This window comes from Hippopotamus amphibius, chromosome 16 (genome assembly GCF_030028045.1).
Source record: "Hippopotamus amphibius kiboko isolate mHipAmp2 chromosome 16, mHipAmp2.hap2, whole genome shotgun sequence".
Classification (NCBI taxonomy): Eukaryota; Metazoa; Chordata; class Mammalia; order Artiodactyla; family Hippopotamidae; genus Hippopotamus; species Hippopotamus amphibius.
The window spans coordinates 17,317,080-17,338,904 of NC_080201.1; the positions used below are offsets into that span (position 1 = coordinate 17,317,080).

The window sequence follows — 21,825 nt, forward strand, 5'->3', positions numbered from 1 at the left end:
CTATAAATTTTTACAAGCCACGGACTCTATGGTTATCTCAGGTAGAAACACCTAAAGGATGAAAAATGTATACCTTTCAGGGCTAATACTACTGTGTCAGTAACATTACTGAAAGGGATATTTCGAAGTAAACCTTTGAGAAAAACCCAAATTCCTGAATATGGCTGCAATACACAATTTTTTTCTTCTGTAAAATGTAATAATAGCACCCACCTTAGAGAGTGGTTGTGAGGATTAAATGAGATTAAGTTTTTAGTGGAAGTTGCATAGCTGGGCTGAGCTGCAGAGACTGTGGGCCTGACTTAATAGCAGTACTTGTCCATGCATACTTGCCTCTTACTACATGTGATTCTAATTTATGTCACAATAAGATTTAAAAATAACTCAAGGCAAGAACTTTTTTGAGATTACTGAAGATGACTGAAACTGTAAAAAATTAATTTTGCTAAAGCTATGGAAATTTGTAATAATTTTAATCAAAAAAGAAGGAGCTGTCAAACTGTACTCAAGTTATGTTACACATGTATATTTATGGAAGAAACTCTTTGCCACACAGTATACTGAGCATAAGGAAATCTGTTAAAGGAATACCAACCTTTTGCACGTACTGTTTTTCGGAGGGTCCTGAAGAAGATGCATATTCAAAAACAAACAAACAAAAAAGATTAACACAGAGTATATAAATCTTCTTGAACATTCACGTAAACTCTGAAGCTAATAACAGAACTCCATCTTTCATGCAATTTGATGTTTATAAATCCACATGCGATGGGAGGACTGGGAATTCTATTTCTGATAATATACTGATGTTCCCTAGTAAAGAACCACTAATGAAAACATAGAGAAATGACCTAAACTCTTTTTATTTGTTAAAAAAAAAAAAAAAGCCATTGGTACAAACTATATTACAATGAACTAATTTGCAGTCACAATGATAATAAGCCTGGTTCAGTTGGGCTTGCCCCTGGTAGTAGCTAAGATCACATTTTCTAAAAACATATTTAAAAAATAAACTCTTGTAACATAGAGATCAACTAGAAAATGCTCAAAAGCATGCAGATGACTGCTTTCTGGCTTAGAGAAGTGAACTGGTTTACTCTCTGAAATCATAATAATTAAGATTAGAGACCTCAGGGCTTATTTCACAATGAAAACGGGAAGAATGTAGTTAGGGGAAAGAAAATACCAAAATAAACTTAAAAATAAAAACTTGGCAGTCACAAGTAACGAGGTACTGATATATGCAACGGCACTGATGAACCTTGAAAATGTTACGTGAAGTGAAAGAAACCAGACACAGAGGCCATGTATTATATAAAGTCCATTTACATGAAATGTTCAGAATAGACAAACCGAGAGGCAGAGAAGTAGATTAGTGGTTTCCTAGGGCTGGGAGAAGAGGAGCTGGAGGGAAATGAAAATGACTGCTAAAGGTTACGGGGTTTCTTTCTGGAGTGATGGAAATGTTCCAGAATTGATTTGTGACTATGGCTGCATAGCTCTGAATATACTAAAAACCCTTGACTTGCACATCTTAAGCAGGTGAACTGGATGGCATATGAATTATATCTTAATACAGCTGATATTAAATTTAATTCAATTTACGTAAATCTCAAATGAAGTTCTGGATTTCATTAAAAAAGTACAAAAAAGTACTAAAAAAGCCCTCTAACTTACTGCCAGAGGAAAATAACCCATTAGCATAGGTTACTGCTGCCCAAAAGATCACCTCTGCCAATATGTAGTAGTATGCCAGGGTATGAACACATAATTACGGTTTCCAGGAATCTCCAAGATTTCCAAAACCCTACATACATGCTGGCCTAGATACTTGAGAGCAGACCATGAAACGAGGCTTAACTTCATATATCCAAAACACTGTTGTGCAAATGAATACACACCCCAAACCTGAAAGAAATTCGCCTACAGGCAAGTAAAATGTCTAACTGAAAGTTTTAGATAAATCCTACTAATATACTACTAATAAATCCTACTCTGAGACCCTGATGGTAACGCTCGGGGACACTTCTCCTTGAATAGAATGAGTCAGGCTAGTTAGGACACGTTATGGGCAATCTTTGGGAAACAGCGCAATGTTTTGCAGATTTGGAAGGTGGGAGTGGTAGTGACAGTTGTGTGTGCATCTCATTTATGACGTTGCCTTTTTAAATATTGCACTGAAGTTGCCAAGAAATAACTGAATTCTATCAAGAAAATGTCTACGGTCTCTTATGCTTTCTTTCTTTCTTTTTTTTTTTTGAAAAGATAGGTTTTTCACCATCAAAAGTTAACAGCGACAGGCACGTATTACGAGTATGGCAAAGCCTTTCACAAACGCCTTTACACTCAAGCTTTCTCCCAAGAGAATGGCTGGTGCAACAAACTTGTACACATAATTGATAAACAGTCTTTTACAGTGACAAGGGAAATACAACTGAACTAAAAGCAAGCACCGGTTTCTCCTAAAACTAGATTACAGTTGTGCTTACTATACATAAAATAATTTAAAACAAATTACAGGAGTGGGATGTTTTAAGTGTAAAATCAGTCCTTAGATTTTGTCCTAGAAAACACCTGTTCACAGCAAAAGGCCCAGCAAAGGGTATTTTATACTTTCTTTATCCACACATATACCAACGATTTAGAGAACAAAAAATGCAGAATTAGTATTTAAAAAAAAAAAAAAACACGGAGGTAATCTGAAAGGCTTACATGAGAGCAAAATGGAGTAATATATGTATTGGGATGTTTAATCTGTAATCACCTTAAAAGCCATTAGTTCATATAAATGGATTCTTTAGCCTCTTTTACAACCAGAAGCACTGGGTATGTGCTAACTAGAGTGAGCCTCAATGTAGTAAGCAAGTCAAAGAGAGGGGGAGAGAGAGACCAGAGGAGCCAAGACCATAATATAATAAAATTGTAATAGTTCCTAATAAGCAATAAAAAATTTAAAATATACATGGTTTCCATCCTTCCTTCCTTCCTTCCTCCTTGCCTCCCTCCTTCCTCCCCTCCCACCCCTCCTAACATCTCTTTCTTTGAATAAGTACCTCAATCCCTGTTTTAAGAGCAATCTACCCCTGAAGGCAAAAAGACCAACTTCCCTAACACTGGAGGAAAGAGAAGAGAAAGAAGCGTATCCTCTTTAGAATACCGACAGCCAAATAAATGCCAAACTACAGTGACTCTGCTTTTAATCAACTATAAATGAAAGAGCTGTTTAAGGCACTGCTCTTGGTAGCCAAGTGTCTCAGCCAAGTTTGGAAAGAAGCCAAATAAGTTATTTTTAATTTAACAAAATTAAAAAGTTTCTATTAACATGAAACCTTCCTTCACCTCCACCCTTCCTTTCTGTTCGTGCACAGCTCCCCTGTTCTCATTTCTGCTCCAGACCTCTGTGCTGAATCTAATAGATGCTTAGGTGAAATTCCTACCATTTATGAATGACTTTAATTTACCCCTGTAGGTGTGCAGGCGTATCCTGGCTGGTTATGTTCTCGCCCACATTTTAATTTACAGGCACGATTGGTCAGGAGAAGTGACTGCTCTCCAGCTTTGGCCTGGACAGTATTAACTGCAATACTATATGATTTTAGTTACAAGAGAGCGGTTCAAATCCAGAGTGCTGCCAAAAGCCTTACCAAGTAATTAATATGCATGCTTATTTTTCAATGAGTCTGGAATACATTTCCAAACAGCCAAGTTGCTTTAAGTCTACTCTGATTTTAGTCCAAAATTAACAGAAATTAACTGTTTAAGTAAGGTGGTTCCTAAAGTTCAAGATACATTAAGGCTTTAATACCCTCATAAAATAAATAAGTAAATAAACATATTTATATACATATATTAAACATGGACTTTGTAGGACAAAAGGAAATATTTCATAATATTTGAGTAACCTTTTTATTAAAGCTGATTATAACTGAAATTATGTCTAATATCTTCAAGCTCAATGCTAAATAAGTTTCCTCACTTGTGAACTGAAAGGCTCAAATCAGATGAACTTGAATTCTAAAGTCATATTCAATTAACTCAACACAATTTTCTGACCCAAGGGCATTTTAGCAAAACCTACAAGAGCAGACTTCTAAAGATTAGAGAGAAGTTAATACCATTTTCCCATGTGCAGGAAGGAAGGCTGAAGGAGCACAACCACAGAGATGTTTCTATCTCACAGCACGTATGTAAAGGTGTGTTCTTCCAGATACTCTTCCGAGAGACAGTGCGCCGTACTAACCCTCTCTGATGTGGTTAAAAGAATGACAAAGAAATGTCATAAATGGCAAACACATGAGAAGGGATTTGGGGGTCAGTGGGGGGGGATTTCACTATGAAACCTGTTCATGAAAAAAACATGGGAGGAGAACACATGCTTAAGGAATGGTGTACTCTGTCACCAGAACATAAACATAGGAAGCAATGTGCCAAAATTACAGTTATGATGCATTCAAAATATAGGCAGGGTGTTATAAAAGTGTACCTTCAGCCTAAACAGTTTATATTTAGACTTTTGGAGGTTTAAATAAAAGAGAGATATAAGGTATGTAAGTAAGAAGCTTATGTTTTAATTCCTAAACTGAATGTTTGCCATTCCAAGAGGATTCCAAGTATTTAAAATTGGAAGGAGTGGATTTTAAACCACAGGACACTTTCAGCAAATTTAATGAGTATTTATTTGGGTGGTCTGGTAGTTTTTGCAGCTTTTTATTTAGAATAGTTTGGTTTCTATGTGGCCAGAAACATGAAAAACAACTTGGGAAATTTGGTCTTCAAACACTACTGCAGGGACTTCCCTGGTGGCACAGTGGGTAGGAATCCGCCTGTCAATGCAGGGGACACAGGTTCGAGTACTGGTCTGGGAAGATCTTACATGCCCAGGAACAGCTAAGCCCATGAGGCACAACTACTGAGCCCACTCGCTGCAACTACTGAAGCCCATGCACGTACAGCCCGCACTCCATAACAAGAGAAGCCACTGCAATGAGACACCAGCTCACAGCAACGAGAGAAAGCCCACATGCAGCAACAAAGACCCAACATAACCAAAAATAAACTAATTAAATTTAAAAAACCAAAAAACACAAAACACTACTGCAAAGGATTCCCCCCCCCCCCCGATAATACAATGGACTGTATAACATTAGCTATCACTATATGAATTTTAGCATTAGGTTCATAGTAAAACCTAAAAAGTTTGAGGTTAATAAATCCCTAGAGTCAGCCCAGCCACATAAAAAATATTTCCCTGTAAATAAGGGCAAATTCAAAGATGAAAAACACTCGCTAAAACAAATTTCTATATGACTCTCTCAAGAACCCATTATGATATTACAGGACATCACTAAAGAAAAAATTAAAAAACAAAGACTATTTTCTGCAGGGACCTAAGAAGTGAAAAACTTGTTATAACACTGGAGGGATGACGTGAAAAAGATGTTATCTCCTCCTTCTGACATTTTGTTTTGCAAAACTACACAATTCTAAATAGAGCAATACAAGCAGAGACACTAATCCTTGAGATTCCTCCGCAAAGGGTACTCTGTCTTTCAACAGTGATCTGCCGTTACATTTTATGCTTTATTGCAAAAGATTATGTTACAAAATACAAATGTTAGAAAAAGCCAGGCAAGGATGAAACAACCATACAAAATTCTCTGGTGAACAGCAAGCACTACTCATCTGAAGGGCATCTGCATGCCCACTTCAAACGTTCATAAATTAGGTTGTAGACATGATGGGAACATTTAACAATTCTTAAAAGGAAATTTTTAGTATGACGCAGCTAACTAACTACATTACATAACTACAAAGCATGTTTTCTTTGCAGTTTCCCTCCCGTAAAAGAAAAGGTAAACTGAATGTTATGTACGTAAAATACTTCATGTATGTGTAATAGAAAACTGTATGTATAACAAAAGTCCATAGCATCTGGGAGAAAAAAAACGTATCTGCCTTTAAATGCAACTTGTAAACTGCTTCTAACATAGATGGAATTTACTAGATTTCAAAAGTTACATTTCTGAAGTTAAAAAATGAAGTTTAAAAAAACATGTTGGGGGACTTCCCTGGTGGTCCAGTGGTAAAGAATCCGTCTTCCAATGCAGGGGACGTAGGTTCCATCCCTGGTCAGGGAACTAAGATCCCACATGCCTCAGGGCTTCTAAGCCTGTGCGCTACAACTACGGAGCCCACAAGCCCTGGAGCCCTCGAACGCCACAACTAGAGAGAGAAAACCCGCACGCCACAGCTAGAGAGAAGCCCGAGCATCTCAACAAAAGATCCCAAGATCCCACGTGCCTCAACGAAGACCCCGCATGCTGCAAATAAGACCCGATGCAGCCATAAATAAATAAATAAATTTTAAAAATAAATATTAAAAAAATAAAAATAAAAAACGTTGGGAATTCCCAGGCAGTCCAGTGGTTAAGACTTTGAGCTTCCACTGCAGGGGGGCCCTGGTTCAATCCCTGGTTGGGGAACTAAGATCCCACAAGCCATGCAGCGTGGCCAAAAAAACAAAACCAAAAACATGTTAAGCCTTTATAGAGACAATTTTACATGCTTAAAAAAAAACAGATCAAAACTTATTATAGCAAATGTCATCTCATCAAAGCTATTATCTATGGAATACTAAATACTTGTTTAAAAGAATGAGGAAGATCTTTATGAATTGATAAGGAACAATCACTAAGATAAAACTTTTTAGTGAAAAGAAGCAAGGGGAAGAACAGTACCTATGAGATTTTTAATTAATTTATTTATTTTATGGGCTGTGTTGGGTCTTTTTTGCTGTGTGCGGGCTTTCTTTTTAGTTGCGGTGAGTGAGGGCTACTCTTCGTTGTGGTGCGCGGGCTCCTCATTGCTGTGGCTTCTCTTGTTGAGCAGCATGGGCTTCAGTAGTTGCAGCATATGGGCTCAACAGTTGTGGCTCACGGGCTCTAAAGCACAGGCTCAATAGTTGTGGCGCACAGGCTTAGTTGCTCCGCGGCATGTGGGATCTTCCTGGAGCAGGGATCGAACCCGTGTCCCCTGCATTGGCAGGCGGATTCTCAACCACTGCGCCACCTAGGAAGCCCTATGAGATTTTTAGAGGAAGGGATGGTTGGTCTGTCTATTGATCAATCTATCCATCCATCCACCTATGTAAATTTTTGTAAGCACAAAATCTCTTTGGAAGAGTAAACAAGAAAATGGTAGCTGGCTACCTCAGGAGAAGGGGAACTGGGAGACAGAGTTGGCAATGGGAGTCTTTTTTTTTTTTTGGCTGTGTTGGGTCTTTGTTGCTGTGTGCGGGCTTTCTCTAGTTGCAGCACGCAGACGCTACTCTTTGTTGCAGTGCATGGGCTTTCTCATTGTGGTGGCTTCTCTTGTTGTGGAGCATAGGCTCTAGGCTCTCAGGCTTCAGTACTTGTGTCAGACAGGCTCAGTAGTTGTGGCTCTCGGACTCTAGAGCGCAGGCTCTGTAGTTGTGGCGCACAGGCTTAGTTGCTCTGTGGCATGTGGGATCTTCCCCAACCAGAGATTGAACCTGTGTCCCCTGCACTGGCAGGTGGATTTTTAACCACTGAGCCACCAGGGAAGTCTAAGGGGAGTCATTTTTATAGTACGCTTTTTTGTACTAGTTGAATTTTTAACCATGTACACCGCAAACTACCCATTCAAAAAATTTAAATGGAAAAATGGTCGAGCTCTTGGGTCTATTCACTGTAATGAGATTTGAATAGTGAAACACTTGAACTGTCACCTAGATAATATCTGTTGAATAAATGAATGAAATGGTGCCATTTTTTTTGGTCAGGTTAGCGTCTGTACGTTTCTTATCTCCTGAACTGAAGGCAGACTGAGTGATAAAAATGTTAACCGAGAAGTAAATGCATAAACAAAAGAGAGACATCGTGGACCGCAAATGTGTCTGGGTTACTTGTAGCACAGTAGGCAGGCAGGCAGGCAGGCAGGCAGACAGGCAAACCGGCACAGAAAACACTTGTTTCTAAAGTGAGTTTCCATAAATCAAAGCAGACCAGAAAAGTGTTAACTCAAGTAGGAACAGAAGACTGATGGCTCTCAGCACTGGGACTAATTCAGCCGGGAAGAGATTTAGAAACAAGAAGATTTTTAATTCTAGTTTGTTATCTTTGACTGCAGCAAGTAAGAAAAACATCTGTAGCCAGATCTGTAGTTTTTGAGCTTTGAAGTTTTAGTGTTGTAACATTTCAGGGTCTTGAATCTCAGGCATTGTCAGTCTAACAAGAAAACAGTAGTGACTATCTAATATCTGCCCTTCTCATAGCAAAAGCAGCATGAAAGGTAGTTTCATAAAAACTGGGAAAAAGCTTCTAGTTTGCACTCTGGAACAGCATGTTTTGGGTGTTTAAAAAAAAATTTTTTTTTTTGCGGGGGTGGGGAGGTGGTTTCAGGCAAGGAAGAGACCTGGAGCTGTGGAGGGAGGAGAGAAGCAGAGGAATAAAGGAAGAATGGAAATGAAAACTCTGCCCCATAAGGCAGAAGACACATCTTAATTAGGCATTAAAACAAACAAACAAAAAAATCGCTTCTTCACAGAGGCTCTGAAACCTTAATGAAAAGAAAGTTTTAATGAAATGAACTTCACATTCACTTCTTCATGGTGAATGTGAAAAAAATTAAGAAAAGAGACACCTGCAGCCTAGACACAGAAGTGCCTATTTAAAACTCATGTAAGAAATAAACCTGAAGGATCAAGAATTTCTTTCTGGAACTAAAATCAGGCTGGACTATAGCTCTATGACAACCTATGTAGGTGGTCTTGAAAATTTTCCCAAAGGTTTTCCTTGGCTGATTTGCCTGAAGTACAGCAGTGTGACTGGAAACACTCAATAATCAGACTATTTAATGGAGACTGTCCTTTGGGTACAAGCAGACATGAGGAAAACAGAGCCTTGAAAACACTGCCCTTAATCACTGTTTAAGCCATGCTGGGGCCAAACTACATTTGGAGACTTCTAAATTTTTACAGAATTGCACCAAATCTCACCAGCTAAAAGTGTTTCTTTTTCTTTATTTCTTCTAAAAAGTCCAAGGCTCAACAGTTTTAATTTATCTGAGACATGTCTAGTTAATTCTTTCGCCTATATATAGAAGGCAGACAGTGCTTTCCACAGAAGAGAACTAAACTTCCCAAAGTTTTCAAATGAAAAGATAGGCATGTCATTCAGCAAAAAGTCTGGTGCTTGGCTACATGGGTTATTTTAAATGAAAATTCCCACCTCCAGGGATCATGAATCAGTAGTAGTAATGGAAGCCCAGGAAATATACATTTCAGAAAGTACATCAAGAGATTCTAATACAGGTGATACAAGGAACAGAATCCGAGAAACACTGCTCTCCATTCCTAAGAATGGTCCTAACTACATAGTATGCTGCCAAGGAAGAAAAACAGCAGCAAGAAGCAATTTGTAGACTTCTAGGCATTGTAACTCCTCCCCCCCCCCCAATTTTATTTGTTTTAATACAATGGGTGCTCTCACAGTGCTGTGCAGAAGCGGGTGATGGCTCCTGGACATAAGATGCATCTCACGTACGAATGAGAACATCCCTTGAATCAAATGTTGACGTCTGAGAGCAATGGTTTCCGGACATGTTCAATATACCAAACAAGCCGTGCTTAGTTCAAATTTTACCTTAATGACACAAGCGAAGATTCGAGAATGGACAGTACATGTGTTAGGAGGGGCAGGCCAACAAACCAACAGTGCTCACAGAGCATTTAAAGAACCATTTCACGCCCCCTCCATAAACAATTCAACAGTTCAGAGGAGCAGAGTGTAGCCAGAGGGAAGCGTTAAGTTACACAAACACTGGATGGCAGGGCAACAGGTGGCAGATACCGTCCAGCAATCTCTTGAGTAGAAAGAATTCCTGGGTCTAGGCCAACTTTAACTGCCGTGTCACATGTGTTCAGTAATCCCAGCTCAATGAAGAAAGGGAAGCAAGAAGCTGGTAGGAGGAAAAGGGGAGGGAGCATCGCCTCCACGACGTTCTGGGTGACACCTACCTGCGGCCCCTTTAAATGAGAGGCTAGGAGGAGGCGCAAGGAAAACAGAGAGAAAGTGAGGGAATAAGGACAGGAACCATCCAGCTTGTGGGAAGCAAAAAGCCTTTCATGTTTTCTTCCTGGGACCTTACTCAGTACACATGAAGGTTTTCAAATATTTAATCTTTTGTTTTTGAGGAATCACTGAGTGAACGGGAAGAGTGTGTCTGAGGCCTATCTGAGCCTACACAATAGGGGAATAGGGACGGAAAGGCCTGGTCCAGTCAATTACTCAGTTATTCCAGTCTACAACTCGTTCTAAGACTCGCAAGAGTAAATCGACTTTCCAATTCTTTTTCCAACACAGAAGCAATTATTATCACCTATACTATTAAATGTAAGACTAAGAAATACTTTTCTACAACTGAACCTATAAACTAATTTCTTTCAAAGCAGCATGGGACATGGTTTCAGAGTTTCAACTTTTTAAAAAAGCAAATAAAAGCATGAACAAAATGTTTCTGCTGTTCAAGACTCAGCTATTCTTTTTTCCTGAGATGGTACTGAGTCCAAATTCCTGAAAAATAGGATTTTTGCTTGGGGGAAAAGTAAACACTTCTTTTGTTAAAACACTTTAAAAAAAAAAAAGCAATTCTATTTGAGTAAATAGAAATATAAACACTTGAAGCACACAAGAGAAACAGAGAACTTCTTACCTTGCTACCACTTCCAGGTTTAAGGTCATTCTGTTTAAAGAGGAAAACAAATAATATTTTCAAGACACATCTCGTTATGAGCTTATTTCTAACTTTGGAACATGAGACTGCATTCTAGTAGTAGTAATTCCCTGGGAGATGTCATGGTCTATAAAAGGATACTGCCCACTCCCCCACCTCAGCCCTGCATCCCTGACTCTGAGCTTATCGGGGTCCCTTGTTAGAATGGTATGGTTTCAAAAGTCCATAGTTACCACTTGTATCAAAGAATTTGCAAGAACCAAAACACAATTTTAGGTAGCGATATTAACTGCATTACAAAAAAATCAACCAAAACAAACCCCTCCAAAACCCCACCTCCAAAATCAGTTCATTTTCAGAGATACTATATGTGTTGATTTACAAACAAGAAGCTCTATCTTAGCACAGTAAGGCTAGATGATTTTGGAGAAAATTTAGCCTGATGGCTGGGTTTTAGTAATTCATTCCCTCACCACAATCTGTGGCTGTTGCATAGCCTCCTCTCTCTACAAGCATTCCTAGCTCAGCTGCTTCTTACCGGATGCACATCACCAATATAGTATTGCTTGAGCATTTCTCTGGCGTCAGAGGAGTGGCCTACATCTTCAAAGCTTTCAGTTGAATCTCCACCAGCTTGTTCCATCAGAACCTCTTCTCCGCCAGGATGCTACAAGGAAAAGATATTTATTGAAGAGAGGGCTCTCTGCAAAGCTAACTAATGTAACTAACTGTTTTCCCTTCCCCCCTCCTGTTTATCCTTTTCTCCCTTTAATGGCAGCGATGAAACAAATCAGCACTGTATACCCTGTGACAGGATGCAATTGCAAATTGAGAGATGCTCTACAAAACAATGGGCCTGTTATCTCCAAAAATATCAAGGTCAGGAAAGCCAAGGAAAGACTATGACTCTATTCTTGCAACTTTTCTGTAAGTCTTAAATGGTCTCAAACTTTAAAGCTGAATAAATATCAATAAGTGGTACCAAAATAACTGCCTCTATACCTAGGAAGTAGATTCTATCTCTCACTTATACACTATATACCTTGGATAAGTTATTAAGAAATTGAGATGTCTTTGTTTCCTTATTTGCAAAATGGGAACAATATAAGTACCCTATTCTTAATTACTACTGTGAGTACTACATGAGATAAGGATAGGAAATACTGTGTACTCAAGAAGAGAAAGGTATAGTTTATATAATGTGCTATCATCTATGATTTTAAAAAGCAGATACACATTTGCGTGCATATACATAAAATCTCTCTAGAAACACTGAAGGGAACCTGGTAGCTGGGAGACAGGTACAAGGAAGACTTTTCACTGTATGCATTTCTGAAATTGGTTTACCAAGTACAGTACTATCTACTCAGAAAATTATTTTTAAAAAATTACATTAAAAAAAAAAGAAAAAAAAATTACATTTAGCACAGTCCCAGACTTAAACACTTAATAAACATTTACTTACAACTAGCAAATTCAGAATTTATACTATTTGACATATCTAGATTTATAGTTTTGGAATATCAAGTAACGCTTTTTTATTACTTTTTTTTTTTTTTAATTTTTTGGCTACATTGGGTCTTCGTTGCTGCTTGGGGGCCTTCTCTAGTTTTGGTGAGCGGGGGCTACTCTTTGTTGCAGTGCGCTTCTCATTGTGGTGGCTTCTCTTGTTGCGGTGCACGGGCTCTAGACTCACAGGCTTCAGTAGCTGCAGCACGTGGGCTCAGCAGTTGTGGCACATAAACTTAGTTGCTCCACAGCATGTGGGATCTTCCTGGACTAGGGATCGAACACGTGTCCCCTGCACTGGCAGGCGGGTTCTTAACCACTGCGCCACCAGGGAAGTCCCAAGTAATGCTTTCAAGTAGTTACTTTTTATAACAACCTTTTAAGCGGGAATATTATCATCCTTATTTTAAAGATGACTACAACTGAAGCACAAAAACTCTATGTGCAACCTCCCAGTCAGTCACTTGCCTCTGAGCTCCCCGAGGATAAGGAAACTTATAATTTTGTGTCCCAAGAGGTCTCCACCCAGTGATGGGTCTCCCATCCCAGCATTAAGCATGCTGTTTTGAAGCAAGAGTAAGATAGCAGCCACTCATCTGCTGTTACATCTGAACCCTCTCAGCCCTGGTAAGCTATTATTTTTGGAATTGCATCCCAATTTGCTCTATGGATCTAAACTATGGAAGGTATTTTTTCCTATGACACATCTTAACTATTATGCTGCCTTTCAGAGTAAAAAGATAACAAAATGTCTCAGTGGTTTGAGATATCCTAGAGAATGGTTGAGTTTATGACTTCCTACATAATAGCTCTTTCTACGACTACAAAGTATTTTCATTTTCATCAATCTCTCGTCAAAATAAACAAGTAAATAAATAAGCAACACTTTTATACTTTTTTTTCTACTGTATGGGGAAAAAAAGAATAAAAAATCAACTATAGTTTTATAACAGAAATAAGTACAGTTAGTTAACACTTTGGTGCATAAAACTATTTTTCCTGTACATTCATTCAACCATTTCAATTATTATGCTTCAATTTTTATTGAGTACTTACAATTTAATGTATGAGACAGTGATAAAACGTTTTGTGTCTTCGTAAAAATGAACTCACATGGTATATATGGTTTTACAGTCTGCTTTTTTTTTCCCCACATAGGCAAGGAGGGTCAGAGTGGTCAAACAAAAAAGGGTTTAGTAAAATAACTCTCACTCCAAAATGTGGCCTTAATACAGATGATTTAGAGCAAGCAAAAATATTTCAGGGAACCCTTGGTTACTGTTTTAGAACTCTATAAACTTCAGATATTATTTAAAATCAAATGGCAGCCAAGCCAGAGGCAATGCACTAGGCCTGAGGCCACAGCAGAGCACAGGCCAGCCCTGAGCCAAGATAATGCCCAGGCTGCAGGGTGGGAGGAGGCCCTGTGGAGAATCCCAAGAGGAGCCCCAGCGCCCCAGAGAGCAAAAGCCCCGTGACCCTGGTCTGACTGGCTCTCAGTGAGCTGCTGCTTGACTCCAACATGAGCCTGGGTGTCCAGCCCACCTTTATCATCACCTGTGGGTATGACCCACCACCAGGTGTCTATCCTACTACAGAGTGACAAGAAGCTCACCTAGGAACAAATATCTGAATTAGTCAAGTCCTAATTCAAAGCACAGTCCTCAGGGAAAATGGAAATTATATTCTCAAACAGTCCTTGACATGAAAATGTTATTTCAACAACCCAGAGGATGGATTTAAAAAATAATAACAATAATAAAGGGAAAATAGTACCACCTTCTCTGATCCCACTAAGCTCACAGACGTGTTGAAGGAGAATGTTACAAATGTCCTCCCTGTGATTCTTATTGGTGGATGGATCAACATGACATTCTCAGGCTTTGCCACAAAGTCCTATTTACAATGATCCTATTGTAAGCCTACGCTGCAGCAAGGAATCGAACTACCCAGTATGAATAGCAGCATCCTGGTACTTCTGCTACGTATTTGGGCTTCAGAGCACTCGCTCTCCGAGTCTGGGCCAAGATAATGCCAATGACCAATGAGGAATGATAGAGACACAGATGAGTGGAGCAGCCATGGCCATGCCCACAGATACCAAGAAAGCTTCCAGGACGAAAGTGAAAAGTTTTGGAGCTAACAGATCACCAGTGTGCACCAGGTGATGTCAAAGAGGAGCTCAAGGCCAAACACCCCCACTTGGAAGGCATGTTCAAAAATGAATTACAGACCTCCATTTTTGAAGGCCAACTAGGGATCAGCTGTTGAGAACTTGGAATAGTCCTTAATCTTTTAACTTTTGTTTGCACTGGAGACTCACAGAATAAAAAGGAGAATGCATGAGCTGGTAGGCATTCAACAAGGATCATTCTTGTCTGAGCCAGTTTCTCTATTATGTTTGAAACTAAAAGAAATGAGGCCCCTGTGCTTACAAGGAAAGAGCTACTTTCTAACTGTTTTAAAATTTCCTTCTGGTGCCTGTAGAAATGAAAGGCAGAGAAAGGAGGAAACTCAAACTAGTGATAACATATAAAAACTTAGCAAAAATTCAATCTTTAGAAGAAACACTGCTAACTATAACTAATTATCATGTGCAACCAGCCTGACTTGTAGACCACAGTAAACTCCCGCTTTCTTGGGATCCAAATACGCTGTGTTTTTATATTTATGTGCCAGTATTTTTATAACTTCCTTTAAAAAAGTAATAATTTTCATTACTGAAAATCTTAGAAACTACGTATGAGCAAAACAAGCCTCTCTGTATTGTTCATTTTGAGCCTACAGAATGACATAAAGAGCAAATGTGTCAAAACTTTATTCAAATAAACTCTTTTTCAGAGTGAATACTTAGGGCCAGGACAAACTTAGCAAACCTTCTACATCTCTTAATACTGTCCATGGAAAACTGATGACCCTGATACAAGGGTCAAGTGGATTCGTAAGTGCCATCAGGATGATCAAAGAAAGGTTAAATACAGGAGATTCTTGATCTGGATCTCAGAATATATCAAATCCACTGGGAGTGGGGGGAGGAAGTCTGGTTCTGTACTACATGTAACCACTCAGCGGAACTTAAGACTCAGTTATTCTGGATATGAGCGTTTACATGTTGTTATAAGAAGGAAGAGAGGGCAATTGCTGGCAGATACACAGATACAACAGATAATGGTTGCCCAGGGATAATTCTGTCTAAATTGAATGTCCTAGGGAAGTGGCAGTGTGCCTTTTCTATACCAAAAGATAAATGTAATTTGCATGTTGAGTACTGTAATCAAGAATGAATGATTCTCAACTCAACAAATTAAACCATCTTGTTTTCTCTTTAAGATCAGTTTTATGGAAGTAAAACTGGGGAAGTCAGAATAAGATCTGTGGATTGTATCAATATCAATATCCTGATTATGATATTGTACTACAGTTATGCAAAATTTTACCAGTAGGGGGAAATGGATAAAAAGTACAAAGGATCTCTCATTTCTTTTCTAACTGCATATGAATCTAGTTATCTCAATAAAATTTTCAATTAAAAAAATAAAATCAATTCCCTAAGTATATACTTGAGAAACGCATAGATATCTGAACTTATACACATACACAAATGATCATAGCATCGTTACTCATTATGACCCTAAACTTGAAACAACCCAATGTCCATAAGGAGAATATGAATAAACTGAGGTATAATCATACAATGGAACCCTAATCAGTAATGAAAACGAACGAGCCACTGCAATATGCACAAAAGAATATAATATATTGAGCCAAAGATGCCAGACACAAAATGATATATACTGTGACACTCATTTGTAAAAAGTTCAAAAACAGTCAAAACAAGAGACTTCCCTGGCAGTCCAGTGGTTAAAACTCCAAGCAGGGGGACTGGGTTTGATCCCTGGTCACAGATCTAAGATCCCTTCAAGCCACAGGGCGTGGCCAAACAAAACAAAACAACTCTATGCCCAGGACTTCCTTGGTGGCACAGTGGTTAAGAATCCACCTGCCAATGCAGGGGACATGGGGGTTTGATCCCTGGTCCAGGAAGATCCCACAGGCCATGGAGCAACTAAGCCCCTGCGCCACAACTACTGAGCCTGTGTGCCACAACTATGGAAGCTCGAGCACCTAGAGCCCGTGCTCTGCAACAAGAGAAACCACTCACTGCAATGAGAAGCCCACTCACTGCAATGAAGAGTAGCCCCTGCTCGCCACAACTAGAGGAAGCCCATGCACAGCAACGAAGACCCAACGCAGCCAATAAATAAATAAATAAACAAACAAACACAACTCTGCCCATTAAAAGCCTTTTTTTTTTATTTAATATCTCTTTCATCTAATATTAGTACATTCACCTTTACTCTTATTTTGTTACTATTTGCATGGAATATGATTCCATCCTTTCACTTTCAACCTATTAGTGGCTCTGAATCTAAAGTGAGTCTCCTATGGATGGCATATAGTTAGATCTTATATTTTTATCCATCCTGCCAATCTCTGTCTTTCGATTGGAGAGTTTAACCCATTTACATTTAAAGTAACTGCTGATATGGAAGGACTTACTCTTTTAAAATTTAAAACTTCCATACATCAAAGGGCATTATCAAGAAAGTGAAAAGACAAGCTACAGAATGGGAGAAAATATTTGCCAAGTCACATATCTAATCAGGGATTAATATCCATAATATATAAAGAACCCTAATTTAACAACAAAAAGACAAAACAATCCAATTTACAAATGGATAAAAAACTTGAATAGACATTTCTCCAAAGAAGATACACAGAGAACCAATAAGCACATGAAAGGATGCTTAACATCACTAGTTGTTAGGGAAATGCAGATTGAATCACAAAAAGATACCACTTTGCACCTGTTAGGATGGCTATGATCAAAAAAAAGAAAAATTACAAATGTTGCATGGAGAAGTTAGAATACGCATTCATTGCTGGTGGGAACGTAAAATTGTACAGCTGCTGTGGAAAACAGTTTGGGGTGTCTTCAAAAAGCTAATTATAATATAATTACCATATGACCCAGCAATTCCACTGCCAGGTATATAACCAAATGAACTGACAACAAGGATGGAAACAGATACTTGTATGCCAGCACTGTTCACAGCAGACAACAGGTGGAAACAACCCAGGTGTCCACTGACAAACAAAATGTGCTATACACATATTGTGGAATATTATTCAGCCTTAAAAGGAGTGAAATTCTGATACATGCTACAATATGGAGGAACCCTGAAGACATTATTCTAAGTGAAATAAGTCAGATACAAAATGACAAATACTGTATGATTCCATCTATATGTGGTACCTAGAACAGTAAAACTCACAGAGACACAAGGTAGAACAGAGATGACCAATGGCTTGGAGGAGGTGGCAATGGGAAGTTATTGTTTAATGGGTACAGTTTCAGTTTGGGATGATGAAAAATTTCTGGACATAGTTGATGGTGATGGGTACACAACAGTGTGAATGTACTTAATGCCACTGAACTATACACTTAAAAATGGTTAAAATAGTAAATTTTATGTTATGTATATTTTATCATAATAAAAATAAAATTAAAGAAACCAAAACATTATGCTAAAAGAAGCCAGATACAAAAGAACAAATATTGTATGATGCTACTTACATGAGGTAGCTAGAATAGGCAAATTCATAGAGACACGAAGTAAATGAGAGGTTGTACCAGGGATTTGGGAAGAGTAATGAAAGTGTAGTTACTGACTAATGGTTATGGAATTGTTTGGGGTGATGAAAAAGTTTTAGAAATAGACAAGCAGTGTTGGTAGCACAAACCGAAAATGTGATTAATGCCACCTAATAGTACAGTTAAAAATGATGAAAATGGCAAATTTTATGTTATATATATTTTACCACACACACACACACACACACACACACACACACACACACACAGAGCTAGGTTTACGTACCTATAATTAATGTAAGCCCCAAAATTTACTTCTGTCTGAATCACAGCAAAACAAAACAAATAAGATTAAGGAGTCTGGAGGTTATCCTCAGTCCCCTAGATTAGTGATCAGTGCTATTCAAATCTATTGGACAATCATAAATTTCTCCCTGTCTTTATTAAGTAAACATAATATAAGGCAGTACACCAGTACACATTTCCCTTTTTTTCCCCCTAGGATCTGCTTTGCTTTTAAATCTCATATGAATTTGCAAAAATGATTCTTTTGAACTGGATAGGCTTTGTGTTTTAAGACTAATGGATCTTGTCTCAGCTTTTATTGCATAAGCAATTATATAACACTACAAATATTTCAAATAAACTATATGGCAACCAAGATCATGAACTTTCAACTGATGAAACAATGCCTGTGATCGATTCATTTCTATCTCAGTCCAGCAATAATCAGGAGAAATGCTTTACAGATACAAAGGAAACTTTGTAATGTCCTTTTGTGAAGGGTTTTAGTCAGTTCAACTGTCCACAGAATATGTGGTAGGGAGCAAAGGAAGGCTTTTGGCTTTTCCTTAAGTTCATTTACTAGGTACTATTGAAAGGAGGACAGAAATTTTATGTTTTAATATAGAAAAGAAAGAGGACGAATTGCTAAGAGAAAATAATACTTTCAGATTACTAATTCTATGGAAAGGATGGGGACAGATGGGCAGAAAAGACGAGAATGCGAAGAATGACAGTTACAGAATAAAAATCTTACTGGGAAAAAATTACACAAATTCTCTGTGAATGGAAATTCCATGCTGATGTAATAAAAATGTAACAATAGGGATATGCTAAAGACCATCTGACTTGGAAAATGAAATCTAGAAACATTAAGATTACGGAAGCTGCAAAATTATGCCGGGCTAGCCAAACAGATTAGCAGAATATCTCATCAAAATAAGATATGGAGGTTAAAGTTTTGGAGAGGAAAAAAACTACTTCCTAAAAAACAGTCCCACAAAGCAGAGAAAGATAACAGACCTGGGTGGTGAACAGCAGGAAATGGTGCAGGTCCATACGCATTTGCGTTTGGATTAGCAAGAACCTAGTAAGGCAGGGAGGGGTGTCACCTAGGAGAGCCTAACTTGATGGCTGCCAGAAAGGGTGTAACCTTGGCAGTCATAACTGCTCAGGGTCAGAATTTCAGGTCTGCAGATCCAAACACAACTTATCCCCAGCAGATTATATACCCTTATATAATCCCTATCATATTAGGGTCCCACTGCTACAATTCCTCAGGCATCTTCAGGGTATTTATCACAATTGCAATTATTTATTTAATGTCTTTCTTCCTCCACTAGACTATAAGCTCCCTAAGAACAGGGCCCATAGTTCATGGCTGTATTCCTGAACATAGCATAGAATCTGGAATAGAGTGAGATCTAGGGGGCATTCCCTCTGCCCTCCTTCCATCCCACCTGCCCTTTCTCCCTGTTTGGTGTGTCGATTTGTTGATCAGGACAGCTCACCTGGATGGTACTGGAAGTTAAATTTTGCCTCACCTCATTTCTAGCCTTCCCTAGGACTTAACCACTGGGGACTGTTCAAGGAAAGAAAGCATACTTTCTATTGATTTGTTAATTCCACAAGGTAGATAATGATCAAATTGCACTTTCTATTGACCAGCCTTGGAGAAATCCAGTAAGAAATGCTATTAGTCAAACTCTGGTACCCTAGGGTGGCACCAAACAGAGCCTGCATTCTCCGCCTTTCTTAAGGCAAGACCACCCTACAATTGCTTGTGCACAGATCTCATCTTGCACGATAATTGCTTGTGCACAGATCTCATCTTCCCAGCAAGTCCAAAGCATCTCATCCACCTTTAAATCTTCAGAGCATGTACTAGTTAGTAAGCACTCAAAAGATGCTACAGGAAATAATATAATTTTATTATTAATAAAAATAACTACTAACACTTACTGAGCTCTTTACACCTGGCACCATGATAAGTTTTTAATGAATTATCTAAATTAACTGTCTCAACAACAATCCTGTGGAGTAGGTACTATTATCTCCCTTGAAGAGATGGGAAAGGGCCTGTACAGAACACATTTGCCCAAGGTTATGGTAAAGTAGGAAACTGAACAAGACTCCTGAACCCCAAAACTTACACCCAGCCATTAGAATATGTTATATATATATAACCATATATAGAATGTGTTTGTTTTTATATATATATATATATATATATAAAAAACCAAATGTGTGTATATATGTATGTATGTATGTATGTGTATGTATATCTGTGTTTTGTGTGTGTGTATATATATCTCCAAAATTCTCTTCAAAAGACACTTAAGAAAGTGAAAAGGTAAAATACAGACTGTGAGAAAATTCTTGTAATACATATTTCTGAAAGGACTTGCATCCAAAATATATAAAGACTGCTTTCAAGTCAATAATAAGAAAATAATCCAATTAAAAATAAGCAAGATTGAACAGACATTTTACAAGACATGCAACTGACCAATTAGCCCATGAAGATACTCAACATCATTAGTCATCAGAAAAATGCAAGTTAAAACCATTGTTATATACCAGCGCACACCCATTAGAATTGCTAAAAGTAAAATCACTGACAAAACATCATGTGTCATTGATAATGTGGAGAAACTGGAAAACTAACACATTGCTGATGGGACTGGGTAAAATGATGGAGACAATTTGGGAAAAGGTCTGGCAGTTGCTTAAAAAGTAAAACAAAAACAACAAATAAAAATATGACCCAGCAATCTCACTCCTAGGTATTTACCCAAGAGGAATGAAAACATATGTCCACACAAAGATTTGTATATGAAAGTTCACAGCAGCTTTATTCATAATAGCCAAAAAATGGAAACAACCCAAGTGTCAATCAACAGACGAAGAGATAAATTTTAGTACAGTTACAATAAAATAAAAAGCACTAAATAGGAAAAATACAGGTGAATCTCACAGATATGCTAAGCGAAAGACGTTAGACATAAGAATGCATACTGTTTTGCAGTGTTAGAAAACAAATCAGTGGTTGTACAGAAACATAGATGGTAGAAATGTTCTATACGGTGATTGTGATGGTGATTACACAGGTGAGACATTTGTCAAACCTCACTTAACTCCACATAAAAATCTGTACATTTTATTGTATGTACATTAGACCTCAATAGAGTTGACTTAGGCGGGGGAAAAATCTACATAGCAAAATATTACTAACAACCCAAATGTTTATAAATATGAGACTGCTGAAATAAGTTATAATCAGTCCAACGAATTCTATGAATATGGAAGACTCCTGAGATATACAGTTATGTGAAAAATGCAAGGCATATATCAGTGAGTATAGTATGTTGTTACCTTATGGGCGAAGAAAAAAAAAAGTGGAAGGAACTACATTCACTTTTGCTTGTACACACAAAACAAAACCCCAAAGGATTCACAAACAACAGTAGTTAACTTCAGGAGGAGGTACAACTGGGCAGATGGGAGGAAGGCTTTTCACAGTATACCTGTATGACCTATTCAAAAAAATGAAAAAATTACCTGGATTCCAGAAAAAAGGTACTAGTTCTAACTTCCCTCTATGACATTCCCAATCCTTCCAAATT

General features: G+C 38.2%; 1 protein-coding gene and 1 pseudogene across 1 annotated transcript in view; one reads left to right on the forward strand and one right to left on the reverse strand.

Annotated features, from left to right (window-relative positions):
- Positions 1-21,825, reverse strand: part of LOC130838640 (cytochrome b5 type B) — a 33,100-nt gene that overhangs the window by 6,230 nt on the left and 5,045 nt on the right. The window contains exons 2-4 of the mRNA XM_057712054.1: positions 11,291-11,419; positions 10,732-10,761; positions 596-624 (exon numbers count right to left, since the gene is read on the reverse strand). Of these exons, the coding sequence (XP_057568037.1) occupies positions 596-624; positions 10,732-10,761; positions 11,291-11,419 (188 nt within the window). The remainder of the gene's footprint in view (positions 1-595; positions 625-10,731; positions 10,762-11,290; positions 11,420-21,825) is intronic.
- Positions 13,757-14,532, forward strand: LOC130838926 (ER membrane protein complex subunit 3-like; annotated as a pseudogene).